Source organism: Polistes dominula, unplaced genomic scaffold (genome assembly GCF_049000335.1).
Source record: "Polistes dominula isolate Pdom_NZ unplaced genomic scaffold, Pdom_raw_medaka contig_77, whole genome shotgun sequence".
Taxonomy (NCBI): domain Eukaryota; kingdom Metazoa; phylum Arthropoda; class Insecta; order Hymenoptera; family Vespidae; genus Polistes; species Polistes dominula.
The window spans coordinates 3,899,736-3,922,809 of record NW_028301152.1 but is presented as its reverse complement, the minus strand read 5'-3'; the positions used below and the strand labels follow the sequence as shown (position 1 = coordinate 3,922,809).

Sequence of the window (23,074 nt, the reverse complement as noted above, 5' to 3'; positions counted from 1 at the left end):
ATATTCTTTGATTTCGTATGAAAGAAAAAAATAAGATTTGAAAAAGAATTGGTCGAATTTTGTTGTTGAGATAACATATAGATACATCCCCATGGAGGTTGAGTAATATGGTAGTATTCTTCTCGAATTCTCATTGGAGTGTGCGCGTTTTGAATTTCGAAGCGTAACCGAGCGCGGGAGGCTTGGCTAAGCAAGTTAACGTTTCGTGGGGCGCTTCAGTCGATGGTCATCCTTCGTAAGTGACGGTTCGTTTCGTTTTCTTGTCTCACTTTTCCTTCATAATAATCGTCTCTTTTATTTTTTTAACTATTCATTTAACTCGACATTTTATTAAGGATTTATTTTCTCAACGACTACAAAAAAATTCATCCTTCCAAATTTTTACGAATTATCTCGCGTATACATATGTATGTGACACCATTTCATTCAAAATAAGAAAATCAACAATAACAAAGACAACAACAACAACAAGAGTATCAGTGCCGAGCCTAAGTGTTTTAATTGCAGTTTCGATTATGATGCGCGATAGACGGCATTAATTTTTGTTTTTTGGTTTCTTTTTTTTGTTTCTTTTATAATTATACCTGTCACGAGTCAAACGTCCCAGGAATTTTGCGGCTGGATTATGAACGTGAGTATTTCAATTATCTTATTTTGTTTCCTCTTTCGTATTTAGAATATGACGTATGCCTGTGTGATTCTTTTAAGAAGAAGATTGTCATGTTTTTTCCATTTTAATTATCCTCATAAAAAATTTCTAATGCTTTTTCAGCACCCGGAAAAAAAGCCTCTAGACAATATTTAACTTTAATTTGTTTTATTACGATGAAAGTTTTCTTTTCAAAGAAATTATATTTCATATTTCGTTAAGTTATTAACAATTTTCTATACAATTTTAATACAACAACATTTTTCAAAAGAAAATTTATATATCTCTAAATAAAGATATTCCAATAGATATACTGTAATATAATATGTAAAAGCAATGTATATATTATTCTATTTATACATATAAATATTTTCTTCCGATTATTATTAACAATTATTATAAATTTCTTGAAAACAGAAACAATATCGTTAATTATAGTAATAAAAAATGAAGAGATAAGTGAATATTAATCGAGTAATAATATTTATATTGAATTTATTTAAAAAAAAAAAAAAAGAAAGGAAATGAATTTATAAGAAAAGAAAAAGCCGCAAAAAGGAAGGCACACATTTCAAAAGCAACCGGACGAGATCATTTCCAAGGTACAATTCTTGCAGGCTTTTAGTAGAAGAAAAAACATTCCGAGATATAAGACGAGACTCGTTCATTTTAAGGAATCTAGCGTGCGTATGTCTCACGACACACTTATACAAATCACATGCTATTTCCTCGGAGGAAAAATATTGTGTGAAATCGTAACGAGACGACTACGTAATATATAACTAATTCGTTAATAATTCTAATGTTTTTCTTATGTTATTTCAGAATTTCTATAGAAATTTACAAATAAAAATAAAATCAAATATAGATCAAATAAAATATATGATAAGTTTATTTAAAAACATTAACCTTACTTTCTATTGCTATAATTATTTGATTAAAATTAGCCTTTTACAAATTATCGTAGATAAACTACATATATTCTTTGAGCGATCAGGATGAACGTAAGATAATCATAAAATATATATAATGTATTTATATCTAAAATCTCATGAGAACTTTTAACGATTTGATTATCAATAGATTTGCTTATTATTTTGAATTAATTTCTTTGTTGAGAGTATTGCGAGGGTATTGATAATGCAAACTAAATGCCACAATAACAGACATGAAAAGGACTAGCATTTGAAACGACGAAGAAGAAAATCGAAGATAAAGTTATTTAGAGAGAGAGAGAGAGGAAGAGAGAGAGACAGATACTGAGACAGACAGACAGACAGACAGACAGACAGAGTTACTTTTGAAGAGAAGTTTGAGATAGTCTCCGTTTCCATTATACAATTTATATAAAGGAAAACTTCTTCTATATCAATTGTACGAAATATTCGCAAGAACATTTGCAAGTGAAAGAGGTTCTTACTTCGAATTAGTCTTGCCATTTTGTTGGACCGAGTTATCGAAACTTCGACATTCTCGTTCACTGAAAATCGAAGATTTCTGCTTCATCAAGCTCATGATAAACACTAGAATTTGCATATTCGTTTACTCTTTACTAATGAGAATTACAAAGAGTTCATTTTACCGGTAAAATAACGTCATCCGAGTGTGTCGATATGTAAATACTCGCACGTGTCGCATGCACAACAACAAATATAAAGAGAATCATTGAAAAGAAAAGGAAAGAGAATGCATTTCAATTTTCTTCTCTTTCGTTTAGTCATCTTCTTCAAATTCCCTAGACCGAAATAATCATCTTGATTAGAGTGTACTTTAAACGATAATTTGTAATACTTACATACAAAGGACTTTCTTGAAATTATCTTTCTGTTTCTTTATTTCTTTCTATCTCTCTTTTCTTTTATATATTTTTCTTTTATTTCTATGATCACCTGATTTTCTAATTTTTGTTTTTTTTTATTCCCACACGCGAGAAAACGGATATCCTGAATAGCCCGTGCGAACGATCCAAAGAAAGTTTTCCGTGGAAAGTACACTTCCTCGTGCTATGGCACTCTCGTGCAAAGTGTTCCTTATTCTCAAAGCTTCTCACATTACGATACTTTTCGCGAGCTTCTTTGGACATCCATAATTATTATAATGAAATTCAAAAATCCATTATTATCAAACAATTTTCAAATTGTTGCAATGAAAGTTGCAGGTAAAAAGTAAGAAAATTCTTTCCTAATATATATTTACAATTTTTCTCGGATCTTTTCCATATCTGCCGTTTACTTTTTGTTTATCGCAATAACGCAGTAATCATTTCCAACGCGGAACGGTTACCACGAGAATTTCGTAACTAAAAGCGATCGACATATTTGTTTTCTTTTTTCTCTACTATCTGACAGTAGGAAAAAAATAGTTCGACAGGAATCGTATTAAGCCAAGAGTCGTTAAACAATCTGGAACATGATCTGTCATTGCGCGTCGGATTATTACAAAAGCAATTCGTCTCTCGTAATTATGAGTGTTTGGTGAAAAAGTGACGAGGTCAGCCAATCGAAAGAAAGAAATAAAAGTAAAAGGAGAGGGAGAGAGAGAGAGACAGGGTGAGAGAGAGAACCTAACCACGGGATACACGGGATATAAAAGAAACATTTATTTTTTTCTGTTACATCGACTCCCGATTTCACGATTGTACCAAGTTCTATCGTAGTATTAAATTACTTGCTCGATTGCTTGAAACACGTAAGTAAGTACGAACTTATGGCATTCTTCAAGTGATAATTAATTCTCTCGGTCGATTCTCACGAGAGTCAATCGAACCGAATATGGAAATACCTATCCGTTCTTACCTGGCGAATTTGTATACAATAAAGTGACCGGTTTCAAGTCACCGAACGTTTCAAATTTTTATCCACAAATACACCTATTTATAAGTTCATCAATACACATTTTATTGTTCTTACGACATCGTTAACAAGATAAAGGGCTCAAAGTCTTACAAAACTGTATCGTTCAAAATAAACGTATTTTTGATATATAATTTTCCATAAAAATTATTTTATTCATGTTGAAAAAAATCTATTTTATTTGATTATTAATAATAATAAGAATAATAAAATCAATGCTGCTTTTTTAATCATCAATATACAAAATTTATTATCATTTCATCAACGTTTTTCAAAGAATAGATTTATTGTATCTTATAGATCGCATGAAGAAATGTTCGAAGCTTTGGACGAATGATATAATCGAGGAATTTTGATTTCAGGGAAACATTCACATATATTATTGTGTATATAGTCACAGTTAAGCAGTCAGGATAGAGATATGAGAGAGGGGCGAAAATACGAAGGAAAGAACTATAAAGAATAAAAGGAATAAACACGCGAAACCACGATTCTGATAAGTTGTATATACGCACGGCACATATGGAAATTGGATTAGTGTGTCACGTATATGCAATACCACCATGCGCAAGCATGAGCGGAACTAAATTGGTTTGTTTGCAAATTTTTTTCCGTTCTTTTTCTCTTTTTTCTTACTTTCTTCGATAAATAATTTGTTCTTTCTTGGAATTATAAATGAGTTTTCATTTCATTTAATATTAACTATGAATGCGTTTTTCTCGAAACACGATTTTTCTAACTTTCATAAAAAAAAAAAAGAAAAGCAACTATAAAACTCGTTATGCTAAAATTCTTATACGTTATTTTTTACATCATTAGATATTAAAAAGAATTTAATTTATAGTGAAAGGTACAAAATTACAAATTTTTTATAAAATAAAAAACATAGAAAAGCGGTAGAAAATTTTCATTGAGCGTGAATGATTTTGACAAATTTTAATTTAATTTTATATATATAAGTCTAATTCGTGTCGATATATTGACCATATTAAAAACAAATTTACTCGAATTTTTCGAATTGGATCATTAGATTATGGATCAATAAAACAGGGGAAATCATTTACATAAGTAACTGGGAAATTTTCTAGAAACATCAAATTATAGGCAAATATTTATAAAAAAAAAAAAGAAAAAATATAAAACTTTTTGTATAAATTTATTTTCAATTAATTAACAGTGTAATAATGATAAAGCACCACAAAAAATCCAAAAATTTAGATTTGTTATTTTCATAGAATAAAAAAAAAAATTCACGGAAAAACTTTTAATTTTGTGAATATGCTTTGAAAAAAGAAAAAAATAACTCTTGAATGATCTTATCGCATTAAATATGAATTCTCTTTAATGATGTATATTATCATCATCGTGGATCATAACGCACGTTTTTGATTTCCATACTTGTTTCTATATTAAAGAATATAACCATGTAACAAACGTTATTTCAAACAGGAACTGCGCAGATTAACGTTGTAGTCGAGATTTGTCGCTATTTCCTAGGAAACGATTTAGTAAGGAAAACGATGGTACATTTTTTTTAACGAACAATGAAGATAATGATAGTAATTATTGTCTATTCGTTTGCAAGCTAACAATAAGGAAAAGCATAAATAACGTGATCAAATCCACGCTTCGTCGAAGTTTATTCTTGGCTAATTATAAGTAAAAGAAAAATTGATTTTTTTTTCAGTATTGTTTGATTTCGTTACGATCGACATGCAATAAAATTTATTGAAAATGATCAAGCTTGAAAATTACAATAAAAAGTACTCTATACGTTATATACGAATACTATAATATACATTTTTATTAGTTATATAGTAAAAACGTTGTTTTGTTGATAAAAGATAGGACGTAAGATGGAAATGAACGCTTAACAAACAGAGGCGCGACGATCATTCATCTCAACTTTAAGACACAGTGATATCATCTTGCTGATGCGATGAGCAAACAAGCTTCGCGGAATATACGTCATAGCGTAATACTAATATTGACGAAGCTTATAATATGTTTTTTTGATATTTTCAGATATTTATTAATTGATAAGATTGGGTGACAAATTTTGGACGTAAATTGGCTGGTGTATATATGAAATAATACTCGATTATAATCGATTCGAGTAAGATAGATATTTGTCATAATAATAATTTAATATATATAAACGTTTAAAATACTATAATTTCTAAAAATGTTACTCGATATTTAAGAATATGAAATCTTTATATCGTCAGATATAACTTTGATAGCGTCTGTAATCAATGACATTCTATAAATGATATTAAAATAACTTTAGAAATAAGATCTCGAAAGATGTACAATAATAAAATATTGTAAGTTAATAAATACGTACATCTTACAATTAGGTATTAAGGAAAAAATATGAACTATATATACTATATATATAAATTTGTTTACTTCCATCGAATTCTCATAATAAGTTTTTTAGTTAATAATTGACCAAAATGATGCTTAATTAATGATCTTTTAACGTTCAACGATTTCTAATTCACGCCTACGACTTTCTAACAAATCTCACGTACTCGGAAGGATCATGCATGGAGTGGCATAATTAGCGTAGCCATAACGAGATTGTTATTTTATTTTGATTCGATCGATTAGTTCAATTTTATTATTATATATGAAATATTTTTCATCGAAGTAGCATGTCATTTTTTTATCTTACAAAAATGAAAAATCTTATGGTGACACACATTTAGGATAATTCACACGTAAAGAATAAACAAGTATACTGTATATACAGCTTGTATCTTTCGAAAGAGAAAGCATGCGGGTCGATGGTAAACCACAAATTAGATCAAATCGGTGATAAACGTTAAGCCGAAAATAAGGGAATAATTGCTTTACCGATTGGTGTCAAGGTATGCGGAAATGATATCTGGGCCATTTCGAAAGTTAGTTGAATATATATGTGCCGGCAATTAGAGTTAAAAAAATTGAAAAAATGAAAATATTCATTTTAGAATTTATTTGATAATATAAATAATTGAAATGTAAAATCAAATTTTGCAAACTTTCTGACTCATTATCAGTCCACTGCCATAACCACTAGTAAATATATACTTTATACGATGGAATTTTTACGAAATCAGAAAAGTCTTGCCTTCATTGACAAGAATAACAATTACCATACGGCACTTCGTATTTCCTTTTGATTTATATACAAATAGAATGCATTTATACGAATTCATGATACGTTGATTTGATTCGATTGTTGATTTTAGTAATGAACAATAACAATGAGATCTCTCTGATTTCGAGGTGTATATATGCACTCTTTACGAATAAATGAAACGTTTATTATTAAAGAATTTAATTGATTATTGTTTAAGAGAAAGTTTATAAACATCAAAATTTTATAACAAGATAAATATTTATTTAAATTAAGAAATATTTATTTACTGAAATTAATATCACATTTTTAAAAATTAAATAACACTTTTCGACAGATAGAACAATCTAAATAATATAATTATTATCGTAAAAATAAATAAGGTAATATAATGCAATGGATATCATCAAATCTAATCTTCGAAGTCGCCGATAGGTAAATGAAGTTCAATTATTAATAATGTAATATGATTTAATAGTAAAACCAAACAGACAAATTTCAAGGCTTTCAAATTGTGATTATTTGGTCTAATAAATTCTTTTTATCACAACAGTAAACGTAACGATATTGATAGTGTAATCTAAATTATACGAAAACACCGATATGTTGTTTTATTTTTATATCTTATGAACCGTCATGTTTTCTTGTTTGTTTTTTTTTTTCTTTTTTTTTTTCTGAGAATGGTTCAAGGGACCTGAAGACAAGGTACAGCGTGAGAAAGAACAGTCCTGTCGAATTCAGGTGCCACTATGCAAAAATTTGCCGCTAAGAGATACGAGTAAGAAAGAGAGACGATGAAGAAAAGAAAAAAGTAAATGAGAGAGAAAAGAGAGGGGAAAAAAAAGAAAGAACGACCAAGGGCCACCCGAGGCCCTGGGGGCCTCAAGTTCATTGACCGATACGTTTTTTTTCTTCTTCTTCTTCTGCTTCTTCTCTTTCTCTTTCTCCCTCTTTTTCTTCCTTGGTGACTGCTTCTTCCTCCTCATTCTCGTCTCATTTCTCTTCACCCTTCTTGCCCTTTTTCCACTCACTTCTTACCGCTTCAAATACGCCTCTCTGTCTGAGACGGGAAGAAAAATATTGATCTTTTTTGAGATCGCATAAAAAAACAGTAATTAAAAAAAAATAAAGAGAGAGGTGTGTATATATAATATAGAGAAAAAGATACAACTATTGTTAACCAAGATTCAATATAACAAAGAAGAAGAATGTACAAACGGCATCGTGATCATAGATAAAAATGATTTAATAGGCAATATAAAATGGAATGTAGGATAGATATAAATATATAAATGATAGTTACCTGATTGTAAATCTAATATCTACATTAAAAATATCAAATTAATAAGATAACTAATATGTAAAAAGAAGGATTAAAATAAAAATCAATCGCATTTCTGAGCGATCTGTGATGATGATAGAACAGGTGCTGTAACATTAAATTCAATAATAACGAAATAACACATTTCATTTTCTTGAAAATTATTATTAATCAATAAACTAGAAGCATAATAAAGAGAAAATAATTGATCTCTAAAACCTGTTAGTAAGGAATAATTCAAGTGACCGTTATTTATCACAATACAATAAGCTACATTTTTTTATCTTTCTATTTCTCTGAAAAAAGTTTTGCTTCGTCAAGAATAAAACACTAATACTTTGAGACAATAGGTAAAAAATAAAGAAAAAATATAATCAGAAATTTATAAATATATTATAGAATACGATGTGCGTGGGTTTTCTTTCATTTTTATCTAAAGACATTGCAAAATATTAAAAATAACCAAATGAATACGTGTCAGATTAGATCAACAGAAAGAAGTAGATACAATACTTATAACATGTCGAAAAAATCGTAGACTTTTAAAATTTGATTGGTCAGCTGATAAAACTCTTTCTCGATCGACGGGGATAAAGGAAGATAAATATCTCGCCGTTCGATATTGGTGCGCTTCCATTTTCATCCGTTCGAGATTCACGCGGAAATTACGAAGACTACGAGAATATTGCTGCGAGAGATCGATGTGTGTGTCTTTGTCTGTGTCTTTGTGTCTCGTTCCTTCTTTCTTTCTTCTCGAAAGGTCTAAAGCTTTCATACATTGACGGAGATCAATTGAGTTCGAAGGTTTTTCGATAGAAGAGAATGGAGCAACGTTTACGGGTTAATGCGCTTATTATAGTGAAAATGGTCGCTCGGTAAATATTTAATCCTCGTTTCAAAGTAATATCGTCGACTTTTATCTAACACATCCAAATATTTAATCTAACTGGTAATAATGATAAATTATATTTCTTATTAATGATACTTAATAATACAAGTTTGTTGTATTACAAATATTTATTAAGTATTGGTTGCACGTAAAACGATATATAATATTTTATTATAGGAATTCGTATTATAAAGTAAGTATTTCTTATTTTTTAGATTGAATTATAAATTAAGTGATAGTTTATATAGTAATAAACTATTTATTTATAACGGAAACTTATATTTTGAGCGCTCATTTATCAAATCGATCAATTTGACAAGACAAAATGTAGAGAAAATTCATCAAGTTATATCTACATTGTCGTATCATTTATTATTGAACGGTAGTAGAAATTGTTTTCATTTACTAATATTAAGCTTAATTGTCAATGAAATTTATTATGAATATAAAAAGTTCAGTATCAATTAAGTGCTTTGATAATAAAATTGTTCAAAATTCTAAAAATACTATTAATCGTTTTAATCTTTGAATTACTCACTTATAAATAATTTTTGCAATTTTACACGTATACTTGGTTCGTTAATCATCAGAAATGCCTTCAATTTTCATCGATAAGAGGTTTACGTCATAAAATCATGAGTGATAAAGATAAACGACATGGATTTTAGGCAGAAATTATTACAAAATTTAATCAAAAATGAATTACAGTTTTCTAAAGATGCCACTAATTATGAACAGACTTTCTTTCGATATATACGGAAGAATACGCTTCCGTTTTCCCTACCTCTCCCAAGAAATCGATGAACGAATCGACGGGGTGCGAACCCAGTCCCGGGCTCGACGAGCTGCCCGCGACTTCGATCGTAATTAACTGGGGCTCGATTAAAGCTGGCCATCGATTAAGTCACACCTCGAATTACACCTCATTTGACTGCTATCAAAAATCTTAGAAAAACTTTTTTTCTAATTTTCCCTTTCTTATTTTATCAATAGACACTCTTTTGATGAATTTTCTTTCAATTTTTTTTTAAACATTTCTTTAATCAAATCAATTTCATTAAAAATGATATTTTTTGTTTATTTGTAATCTTACATAACTTTTAGTTAAATCAAATTAAATAACATTTTAGAGACAATAATCGAATTTTGTTTTACTTATTTGTCAAAGAACTGAGGTATGATGTAAAAATAACTGTAATATTTTGTTGAAATAAATAGAATATTATTTAATTATTTAAAAGATCGTAATTCGTGTCTTTTATTGTCTTATTACTCTCTTTTTTATGAGTTCGAGTCATTTCTCTACTAATACTTTCTCACTCTATTCAATACTACCAAAAAGGTCACGTGTCTTTTTACCGTGTTTTTGGAGTCAACAACACACGGCTTTTGTTTTTATTTTTCCGGACGAATTATCCATGTTACTAACCATACCCACGTTGTTTGACTTTAGTGATCGGCTCAGAATTATTAATCCAATATAGTAGAAATAGAAACGTGTTTATTTTAGGCACATAAGAATGATGATCCAACGTGACTGAGCCTTTGACTAATTAGTATTTTATATAAATTCTATAACAAATTGATTGATGTAAAACAACAAACGAAAGAGTATTTATGAAAGAAGATGAAACGAAGGCAAATCATACCTTTACATTACTTTAACCATGGACTGGCCCATTATTCTGGGCATGTGTAGTCTGAAAGAAAAGCACTAGTTGGTTTTCCAGTAAAACCATTCATTTCTTTGACTATTTATCGTACCGCAAAGGCATCTCACTTTCTTTGCTTTCATCGAAATCAAAAAGCATTGACGACGCCCTACCTTTTAACGAATCTCATCCCGTATTTCACTTCATCTGTTTGACTTTGCGTTCGCACTGATTTCCAGCTGCGCATAAACGATGTTCAACGTTATTGGAATACATGTCTCGGTAGCAGCAGCAGGAGGACGCTAGTAATTATTGGAGATTCCTTTATACGTAGTTCAATCCACCTAGCGTTCCTCTTTTTAATAGGAAAACCATAGAATATTGGAAAATATAACGTACTTTAGATATATTGTTTCTCTATTAATCGCGTCGTCCAGCTTTTAGGGATCTCTATTGAAATGAAATTTAATATTATGATGAGAGAAAATTCGAGTGTGAGAAGAACTTTTAGAATGTGCGAAGTTGTTGGTTAGATAATATTATTTTTCTCGCTTACTGTTGTCGGCTGTACTTTTTTACGAGCATCACACATCCGTTTCTCTTATTCATCTCGTTCGTTTCGAGGTACACTCGTAACTCAGCGAAAAGAAAAGCAAGAAGCGAGGGAACGTAAAGAAGAAGAAGAAGAAGAAGAACAAAAAGAAAAAGAAGAAAAAGAAGAAAACGAGACGAGTTGCAGGAGCACCGGACGAGTACCCATTGGCAAAGTATTGTCCATAGAAATTCCCCTCTCCTTGCAGTATACTGAAATTAATTGACACAAAATTAAACCGGTTCTTCAGTACCTCTTTCTGCGGTCGGATGAAAAGAGATAAATAAAAATCAAACTACGATTCAGAATGCTACGAATCAGAGAATTAATCTGCCAATGTAGACCGCAAAGGGAAAACGATCGAGATATCGGTAAGTAATATCGATTGCTACTTCTCTTCAAACAGAATTGGAACGTCGAAAGCTCATGACTCTTTACCGTTGAGATGTATACCAAATTTCTTTAATTATCAATGTGACGATTGCATAAAAAATGTCATCATTTACCTAAAGGTATTAATTAAATTTACAAATTATGATAATTTGTTAATTTGAATAATCAACTATTATACTCGGTTACATTATAAAATTTTCATTGTACTATCGATTGACGTAGTATTGTTAAAGAGACAATATTTTTTATTTGTTACAAAATGTATATTTATTCACAATAAAAAGCTAACGACGTTTCGTTCCTAATATTAATTGACATTCGTATATCAAATTTTCACATATGTTAGCTCGCATTAGAAATATAAAAAAAAAAAAATAAATACGATACTTTTGATGCTTTCGTTACTGGTTTCTTCACTATTTTTATTTTCTTCTTCGTTAAATAATAGAAAATAACGACGCAAAAAGAGGTTCAGCTCTTATCTCGATAGCCTACATTTTATGTTTTTTGCTTTTATTCTTGCAAAGTGAAATTCAAGATTTGAAATTCTTTTCGAAATTTTTGTTTATCTTTCTTTCTCTATCTCTTTCTATTCTCGATCGTGCCTGTGCATCGTTATTGGCTCATTATACTTGCCTAAATTCAGACACTATTTTTTTCGATACTATGCTAAATTTGATGTCATAAATTTGTTCAGAACGAGGCGTAAGATACTTTCTATGTCCTCAAAAAAATTTGTCTAATTTTTCTTCTTCGTTTCATTCTTCCTAAGTTTAACATATTCGTTTCCGGGATACAATGGTGAACGCATTGTTCGTATCAAACAGACCCCAAAGCTCGTCTATTCTTTTTCCTTTCTGTTTAAAACGTATTCGCCACACACGACTTCCTATGAATCTTCGAAAACACTTTTTTAACATCCAAAAAGTAGCCCGTAATCGGAAATATTCTATTGTGAAGCTTTAGAGAGTACCCTTTAGAAAGTTAATTAAATCTGTTCTATTATTAGGATCACACTTCTTATCTTTTTATTCTCGAGAATTTAAATATTCTAATTCATTGAGAAAAAATTCATGTGTTTGTGGGATGGATAAATCATATTTTATTCGTATTATAAATAATTATTTAGTTATTAAACTTGACATGGTATACATAACTTACAGAAAACTAGTTATTTCTTATCACGCTTTTCTCCTGATAAGGGAAATTATGCGATCGTTTCACTAAATGCTTCAATATATCGCATATGTAAATACTTTTTACTTTAGATATCAAAAAAAAAAGAAGGAGAAAGAGACAGAGAAAGAAAGAGAGAGAGAGAGTGAAAGAAAAAGACACTATACAATTTAACACTAACAATAAATGTACTACAATTAGTCAAGTGACACCTTATAAATTTTTAATTAACTATCTGCATCTAATATTGTTATTTTTCTTCATTCAACTTTACGACAATTAAAATTAGAAATATTACTTTGTTCTTATTAAAAAATGGTTTTATTTATTTTTTAGGCCAATAACTAATTGACTATTATTTGCATTCAATTGTAACTAAATATAACTCTTGTCAAGTATCGAACATTTAACTGATTATATATAAGAATAAGTTATACCATTTTTATTAAATAACGGTAAGAGTTTAATGTTGAAAAAACGTTCCGACAATCGAAAATCCTAGTATCTATGTGAACATATGAAAAATTTCATTATTCTAAAGCATAATGAAAAAAAGTCACTATTTAATTTCTTTTCATTCCTAAATGAAATTTTCCGAATACTAAGTCTGATAATAGGATTTTATGAGAAAAATTTCCGGATTCTGCATTCTACGTTCTCCCAGCGGGTTTTCGCTTTTTTTTTTCTTCATAAACTCCATCAGTCGCTTACGAAGCCTTGTGTTTTACTGAAAATTTCAAGCGATTATTTCGTGCTCTAACTAGACATTCTACAACTCGTGCGTGTAACGAAATGAACATTTAAAGGATATGAAAAGTCTTTTTATCTAAATTATAACAACTAGTACAATCTGCCTTATAGCACACTATACACGTAAAAATATAATATGAAATGTAATAATATAAAATTTATTATATTTTATCCAAAGTTAGTTATATATGATATATAGGTTATATAGGTATATGATAATTTGTCTTTTTTTATTGAGAATAATCTTAATAGTTAAATACTCGATAAATAATGTATTTGATTTTAATTGAAACTATAAATAAATAAATTCGTGTAAGTATACTAAAAACATACTTGGTAGGAACTCACGTTAGTTATTAATTTTAAATAAAAAGAAACGTTTGCAAAAGAACTTTGAATATTCCTTATCGAATATGCTAATGAATGTAAGGCCCACGTTCCATTTAGGTAAAGTGTCATGTGTCAAGACCCTGAAACCTCCTTCGGAACAGGAAGAACGCCGCAAAGACGAGTTCGAGCAAACTCGAACCTTACGATTTCTGGGACAAGAGGCTACATCGGCAAGTAAACGAAAAAAACATTTAAAAAACGCATTCCTGTACAAGCACAATCCACCCAAAGCATAAGTAAGTTTCAAAATCACAAATTAAAAAAAATTGTTCACTTATAAAATAACATTGACATTTATAATCGAATTGAAACAATGGAAGTGAAATAATTTTGATTTTGCTAAGATTTTAATTCTTATTATATAAAATATGTATTTATTTCTATTAAACTATTATCGTATACTCTGTTGTAATTTTATTATAATTTTATGCTGAGTTTATTGAGATACTCTAAATATTCATATTAATTTATAAATACATGCATTTTAATTTTATTTCTATTTGATAAAATGACAATATTTAATTAAAATATTTGTAAATAAAAATATATATCGAATATTTATATGTATGTGCATACGCGTATACATGATATTTAATGTAAATAAAAATATAAATGATGTAGAAAAATGTATAATACCTATAATAGGAACATATCCAAACACTGGTCTGGTCTAAAGCTTATACAAATGACGACTAACCATGAAAGGTTAAGTTTATCGAAAGAATATTCTCTCAGTCATTTAATGTTTTATTTATACATACAAACTTCCCTCACTTCTCAACCGGCGTCTCTATTCCAATGTTATTGTTTTTATTCTATTAAGAATCTCTTTGTCGAATTTGTAAACACATTGACTTTCGTGTTCGTTGAGAAGGTGATCAGGTATCCGTTCAGTGTAGCTGTTTTTATACTCGGTCTTCTTTAAACAACGAGAAACGTAAAAACGAAATTAGATAAGTTAAAAATTTATTTCTCGTATACATATGCTTGCTTTATTACTATATGAATAATATGCATATGTGGGAATGTATATATACTGCTGACGAATGATATATAATATGTGCTTACGTATATATGTTTGCGTTGAATTGTATAATTTAGTTAAATCGTAGAAACCCGAATAAATAGATGTTTTTGGGAAATCATATAAAAAAAATTTTACTATACACTAAACTAATATTTTTACGAAATAAGAAGATAATATGAATCACAAGAGTCGAGTAGTTATAATAGTATAAGATTGAAATTTGATCATAAGTATAAAAAGCAACAACACGACTAACTGAAAATCTGTTCTCGAGTAAAGAAAAAGATAAAAATAGATTTATGAGCACTCATTGATTACGTTTATTTTTGTTTTTATAGTTTTCGAAGAAAATGTAATTTAATCTCCTAAATCAATAGGAAAACTATATCTCGTGATTAAATAAGCCTTAAAACGAAGAAACACATATTTTCTATCTCTGGATTTGCAACAATACAATATAGACAAATATTGAAACAAAATTGAAGAATATTTTTATTATACTTTTAATGAAATTTCAATTTCATGCTTTAATTACTCACAGTTCTTGAATTTATACACTACCTAATTGAAGTATATAATTCTGCCTTCTTTTATACTTAAATGGGTCAGTTTATTTATTTCATCTAATAGCTATTTATTTCATAAATTCACGCCAACATATATATTATAAATAAAAGTGTTGTTCTTGAATATTTTAAATCCGTATGTGAAATTTCTGAACAACTAAATATTTCTGTATAAACACGTATAACAATCATCTGAAAACATTCTAAAACAATGATCAATCAAGATGTTTCTCTTCTCTAAACATTAGTAAAGGAACAAATATCTGCAATTGACATTGGCCAGTTACCGTCAAAGCGCAAGAGAGATAGATCGTTAGCTGGCTTGAAGCTCGTACAAACTAATGAATCATTAGCGTCCCTATTAGCCCATTAACGTCTTTTAACCCTTGGGGGTCTGTTCCATATCCGGTTGGCCAAAGCAGACGGGAGCAGATGATATGGACTGGCTGCACTTGCGTCATTTATATGCGTGTAACGTTCGTAATGTTAACCAGACTAACGTATAGCAACTTCATACGATCTACCAAGATGATTAATTTTCATTCTCTGATGCTATGTTGGTTCTATTAATCAGCAATGTCTACTTTTGTCGTCGTTAAGAAAATATTTGCTTTCGTTACTTCAAGTAGAATGAGAATATCTTTTGTGAAATGAATCAAATTCTATTTCTTTTTCTTTTTCTTCTTCTTTATAGATCATCTTTCACGATTAAAAAACATTTTTCTCCTTATGCGTATCTAGTTAGCATATCTAGTGAAATTCTTTGCCAAGTTTTTTTTAATGAATTTGTCTACATCTTTCTTTGATTTTAAAAACTAACGAGATCACATTTGTCAGAAATTTTGGAATAACGTAGAAAGATATTTTATATGACTGTCATAATTTTAAAATGTACGCATTGGATTATTATCTTTTCCCTAAAGTACTCGACCTTCTTAGAATTCCAATATTCCTTTTACCCACGTAACTTTATATCATTCTTTCAGTTACTCGAAAGCTATCATTAATAAAAGAGACCTCCTTAACTTTTCGTCTCTCGTATCGATTTCTTGCTATGTGTGCACATTTGAGAAAGCTTGTTATTGTTCTCAAAAAGTGATAAGCCGCGTACGTGAAACGTGATCGGCATGCTCCATAAATTGCATTTGTAATAGCCTTGTGCAACGATTACGCATGTAATATTCGACATGTAAAAAAATTCTACACTTACAATCGCATGGACAATGAGCCATTAAATAAAAAAATTTTACAACTTTAAACATATAAAAAAGAAATATTCACAAGTTCACGTTATTCGCTATTTACACTTTTGTTATAGTGAAATGTTTGTATAATAATAAACAAATGATTATTTAAAAATTATTCTCGTTTACATTTTTATGCTCTGACGTGTTGCACATGATTATTATTTTCCACGATCTTCTGGAGTCTACTATTCGATAGTAATCATTGAGAGAGCTTGAATGAGATCGTAAACATTGACCTTCTTGAGTGCGATTAGCAACGATGAGGTGACGTCATCAAATAAATTCAATTCGTAGTGTCACGATTTACTACTACGATGATGACTACGAACGGGTCAAAAAGACGTTGACACAGGAAGTAATTAAATTTTCTTTATATTTTCGTAATTTTTTCTAATTATTATCCTTAGCTGTTTTTTTATTTTGTTTATTTTTTTTGTTTATGAAAAGTTTTAACATTAAAAAAAAATGAGAATTTGCGTAGGGTCTTTGTTTTAAAATTATCTTCTTCTAAAATTGGTATCGTTAAATGTTCGAAACTTTTGTTTTAACGAGATTCGTTAGATCGAGGATTTCACTTGACAAGAAAACTTTGATCTCTCGTAGGACCAAAATTTTAATCCATAATCTGTAAAACATCACGTGGACGACAAAACAAGTCATCCAACTCGTACCTCCAATTTCAAGTTTTCAAGAATAAAGTTTGTTTGTTCTTTCTACCAATCGATCGTTATCTTTATATTGCTCTTTATCTTCACATGTTTATCCTTCTTCTTCGTATCTAATATTATTTTCCTGTTTTCAACGAATTCATTGTTCCAAGTTTATTCGTATCTAATATTTGTGATGAAATCACTGAATGGAATATTCTTCAATCATGAAGATTGTATTAACGCGATCAATCTTAAGAAGAAACAATTTTCTTACAAACCTGACACAACATAAGATATGACACAAATTTTCTCTCATCGATTTATAACATGGAACTAAAAACATGAGAGAAAGCGCGTTGATTTAAACATTAAAATATTAGACAAAATGTATCGTAAAAAATGACTGAACATTACTATAATGTTCCCAGAAATAACGAAAATTCAATAATAATAGTCCACAGTCAGGGAATATAATAAATGATAATAATTTCCCGTGTAAAAATGAATTCCAATAGAATTTGATATAATTTCTATTATTCAATGCTGACTAAAACATCGATCGATGAAGCAGAAAGAATATGAATATTTTAGTTGCGTTCTCACGCGTTAGCTTATTCATTGACAAAACCACTCTCGATCGAGTCAGTGCATATCTCGTTTGCATTTCTCGTATATGCATTGCGAGAAAGAAATTACGTATACGAACACGTGTCGTTATGTCGCATAACATCTAATGCATATATGTGTATGTAAATGCAAATAGTATGTAAATACGTATATACTCATTCGATGGATGGATTAGATTAATCGACTTCAATGTTGGTCCCTCGGAAGGTAAGACGTGACATCAGAATTTCTGAGAAGTAAACTCTTCGCTTGTGTTCACATTTTGCATTTACGACGCACTTGGAATATTTATACACGAAGAGATAATAATGCTTGTATTTTTCTCTCTCTCTTTCTGTGTGTGTGTGTACATATATATAGATGTATGGTTGTGTAGTTCTGATGTACACTACATGTATACGGTTGTTATTCCCCGACGAAAGATTTTCCCGCGCTTCGAAGGCCAACAAGATAAAGATAACTAGGAATAATGACGGTCAAAAGTTACGAAGGACGACAAAAAACAAGCTGAGATTATAAAATTACGGATATTATAGCGCTGAGAAATTGTTTTTATGACGAGGACAACGACTAACAAGATGGCTGTTGAGCCATGCTTTGAAACGTGCTTGGCCAACTATTCGATTTCTACAATGACTATCAACTCCCTTTGTCGTTCGACTATAACGAGATCCGATGACTAAGAGGCTGCAAAGACGGAAGCAAATCATCAGCTCTGAATTGATATCGTGCACATCCTTAGAGATCTACGCGCTCTTATCTCTTCCAGTCGATTTCTTTCTCACGTTGCGTCAGATTTATTCAAACATTGATACCTTTCTTTATTTCCATAAAATTCAGAGAATACTAAAATTCTCTGAAATTTACCGCATCGCACGTATATATGAGCCATTTATTTACCACATCGATTAATTCAAAAAAAAAAAAAATATATAAACAAAATTGATAAAGTAATAATATTGCCTTATCATTTTTTATTATATGGCTAAAAAAATTATTCTAATTTAATACTATTATGTGCCTAATCATTAAGGAAATTGATTATAAATTTAAAAAGAAAAATATTGATCGACTGTTTTGATAATAAAATTTCAAAAAATATTCTAATAGTAGAGTGAGTTAATTGCTTTGGTCTGTAAACAACTCATACGTCATAATAGTTTATCTATTAATATGTATCCTAGTTTATATATCCAACATATATGTATATGCAAAGAAGAGTCAGTAAAATCGTATAACTTAAAATATTTTACGTAATATATTATTTTCATAATAAATGGTACGTTTTATATTATACTAATGTATATTACATTCTTCATTAATTTTATATATTCATTGTTATAAATATTATTTATGCTTGACAATAAAAACAAAATTGTTAAGCTACAATTTAAATATGCAATGTGTATTTTCCAACTGTCTTCCTTATATTAATTTTATATATTACAAGCAACGTATTATAATTCTGTGACAGAAATAATCTGTTCAAAGTTTTAAATTGAAATATTTTAACACCGTGAGAAAAAAAGATCTGAGAAACGTGACCTACTGTCCGATCGACCTATTATCATCGATCATGCACGAGAATAAAAAAGAAAACGAGAATAATCCAAAAGTTATGGAATACAATGAGCGCACAAATTTTTGTCCCGCGGCTAAATTTGACCGAAATAGTAGAAGGGATTTCTAGAAGACTGGATTTACGTCTTTGTAGTAAGAAGTTTCTTTGTAAAGAAACTTTCCCAATCGCACATACGAGTTCGTTTAAGTTCCCTTCTTTTTCTTTCCTGAGTAACATTACAATAGACATCGGCTTTGTCATTATTAAACTTATTTGTGCTATTGTCGGCAAATCTGTTCGTCTAGACCAATCAACACTTTTCCATCAAAGAACTTTTTCAGGTTCATACTCTAATCCATTCAATCTGAAGAATTCAATCAATTTTTTCAATGAAATAACACGAACAAAGAATGGTATTATTAAATGAAAAAAGTTATTTATTAAGACGTAATTCGCATGGTTTTCTTGTACCTTTTGAAGTTAATATTGTCTACAGTTCTCTGGGTTCTTTGTAAAATGCGTTAGAAGATAGACCACGTGTTACATTATTCAAAAATACAAATACATACACACGCATACAAAGCATCATAATATCCTCTGAAGCGTAGAAAGCACATCCTCGTAAAATAGTTCTATTTGCGAGATTGAGCTCGTCGAGTACGTACTGGTGAGAAAATCGGTGCACTATAAGATCCTTCTTTAGGAGTAATAAATACTTGGGTACATTGCTTCAAAAGTTTACGAGATTCACATATACATACGCACTAACTAGATTCGTAGATAATATTATCTTCAAAATAACGAGGACGAAATATAGCATGAAATTTTCTCTACTATTGAAAATAAGAATGAACAAATTATGTAGCTGGAATGAGAATTTTCACGAAGAGGAAATTAAAATCCACCTGGATTTTCTAGTGAATTTTGTGGGCCTATATGATTCTTCAAACGCATCCATCCTACGTTACTTTCCCGCTTGGATTTAATACTTCCTGAATTTTATCCCGCATGTAATATACCTAAGATTAATCTTGGGCGACGAAACTGCACATTTTCATAGTACAGAATGAGAAAGGCTAAAACCGAGACGGTGTATATATATGTGAATATTCATAAATACATGCATTATATTCGTAAACACATACGAACAATATATTGTATTATGTTATCACGTATTTTCGTATATCTCATAGTTACGAATATACATATTATGAATGTACGATAGGTATATGTATGTATATATGTATATGCTCCCATATCATTAGACAACCGATACTCATAATCAGTCATTATAATTTCAGTTGGAAATTTTGTCAAATAGTCTAGCCCAAATTAGTAACGAATCGTCAAAGCAGAGATTCTCCCATGATTACGTTGTTGATGTTTAATCTATCGATTAATACACCATTGGCAGTTGGCTTAAGTTTTCGTATTATTATACGTTCTAGTTTTTGTTCAACATAATCCACATAATTAGTGGTAATTAGTAATAGTTTAATTAAACTTTAAATCTTATTCGTATTTAGCTATACTATTATCACTTGACTCTTACATTTCAATTTTTTATACCGAATAAAACGATAATATCGGTATGAAAAGCTACATGGAATAATAAGGATAATGAGCTTGCATAATGAACATATAAAACAAAAGAACGTACGCGACCGTATGCTCTTTGATGCATTATAATGACGGACCTTATACATTTCGTTCAGTCAAACGTTAATAAAAAAAACATAAGTATTACTCTCTGTACATAACGAACCCGGAAAAATGTGAAAGGAATTTAAATTCTTACGACTATACTACTGTCACGTTATGCATAAATTATCAATTATATTTTATTTATTCTTAATTATACAATATACGTAAATATAGATATTTTTGAATCATTTTTAACTTATTATGCAATACTTATTAATGAATAATTTCGAATGTTTAAATAAGTTAATACGAAGATATAAATAAAATTGAAAACTCGATGTTTCACACACTCAAACATGAATTAGTTCATTATATTTCAATAGTCATTATCTTAGTGTGTGTATAAGTCAAGGACCCTGTTGACACTTGTAAAGAAACTTTTTCATTTTCAAGGACCGTACTTCGTTTGAGAGATCACTCATAGAATCAACTCACAGTGCTTTTCGTTGCAATTTAATAAAGTTAACTTTTATATCAATCTAACAAACGAGTAAAAAGTTACGGTTTTAGTACATTTTTCAATGTCCATACGAATATAAATTTTATTTATATTTTTATTTCCTTTTTTTATGGATCCACGGTATTCTCCAGTCGAGTTTGTTATTTTCCTACATTGAGCATACGCTATATGAATGACTCATGGCCTTGCCGCCATTTCACGCGTATAACTCTACGTCTAATAACACCGTCGTAACTTCTGACTCATGTTCAAATTATACGGGGCTATTGCGTCCTATTACTCGCAATAAATACCTGTAGATATATATGTTGTATGCTAACGACGACTCAAATATATGTATACATGCATATATGCATGAATTATTGGAAATTAGATAACTTTGATAATCTAACGACGATATGAAAATGATCGTCAAACGGATTATGCAAATGTAACCTAATCGGACAGTGTCATAAACATTTTCACATTTTCGGTTTACTCGATATATTTAACGTAATAATTTCACCTTGAATTTAATACTTCTATCAATAATTTGTACTAAAATTGTGATAAAAAATACGGGTAATGTCTTTCAAATCAAAAAAGTTAAATTTAGATAAATAAGTACTCTATAGATAAAGATGATTAGATATATTTCTAATAAAACTGTGTATAGGTCTATTAAATTGTTTTACACGTGAGTTTTACGCTTATTTAAAATGACCATATAAAAAGTAAGTTTGAGTTGACGAGTACTGTCATAATTGACAATCAAAATTAATATTTAACGATTTTCTGATGATTGTTTAAAATTAATAATAATAAAAAATGTTGTTTTCCAAATTTTTGCAATATAAAATCTATCGATTCGTGGCATCAAGAGCTATCTCCAATATCCACAACAGCTTTTGTTTCGATATCGAACAAATATAGGAATTACTTCGGTGATTTCGACAGCTGTCACGATGACATGTATTCCATCGTAACTTTGCTACCATTGAATCTCTACACGAAGTACGATGCCATTCTCTGAAGCTTCACCGGTCGTGTTCATACCCAAGAACAATTACGTTAATACCTCTCACGTTTCTATGTAGCACGTGATACTATGTCTGCTTGTAAATCGATGCTCTAATAAAGTTTGTAAACATTGCTTTCACGGTGTATGCACTTCGCGTGATACTTTGAAAATATTTTTCAAGTTTGAATTTCTATACCTGATCAGATATCTCATGCATCACGTGATACAACTTTGAACTCTAATATTAATTATAAAGAGTAAGATTTCTATGCATTAGTAATTAAAATGAACTTCGATAGATTTGATATGCAAATCTATTTCTATGATTAACGTCTTTGAAATTTATGTTTTACAATAATAAAATAAAAAATATTATATTCAATATGTAATCAAGAAAATAAATTTCGAAAAGATCATAATATTATACGTTTCTATCCAATA

At 29.6% G+C, this 23,074-nt stretch overlaps 1 protein-coding gene across 1 annotated transcript in view; it reads left to right on the top strand.

The window, feature by feature from the left end:
• The first annotated feature begins 217 nt into the window (after positions 1-217).
• Positions 218-23,074, top strand: part of MESR3 (misexpression suppressor of ras 3) — a 39,416-nt gene continuing 16,559 nt past the window's right edge. Inside the window, exon 1 of the mRNA XM_015316498.2 lies at positions 218-631. Within this exon, the coding sequence (XP_015171984.1) occupies positions 626-631 (6 nt within the window). The 5' untranslated portion in view covers positions 218-625. The remainder of the gene's footprint in view (positions 632-23,074) is intronic.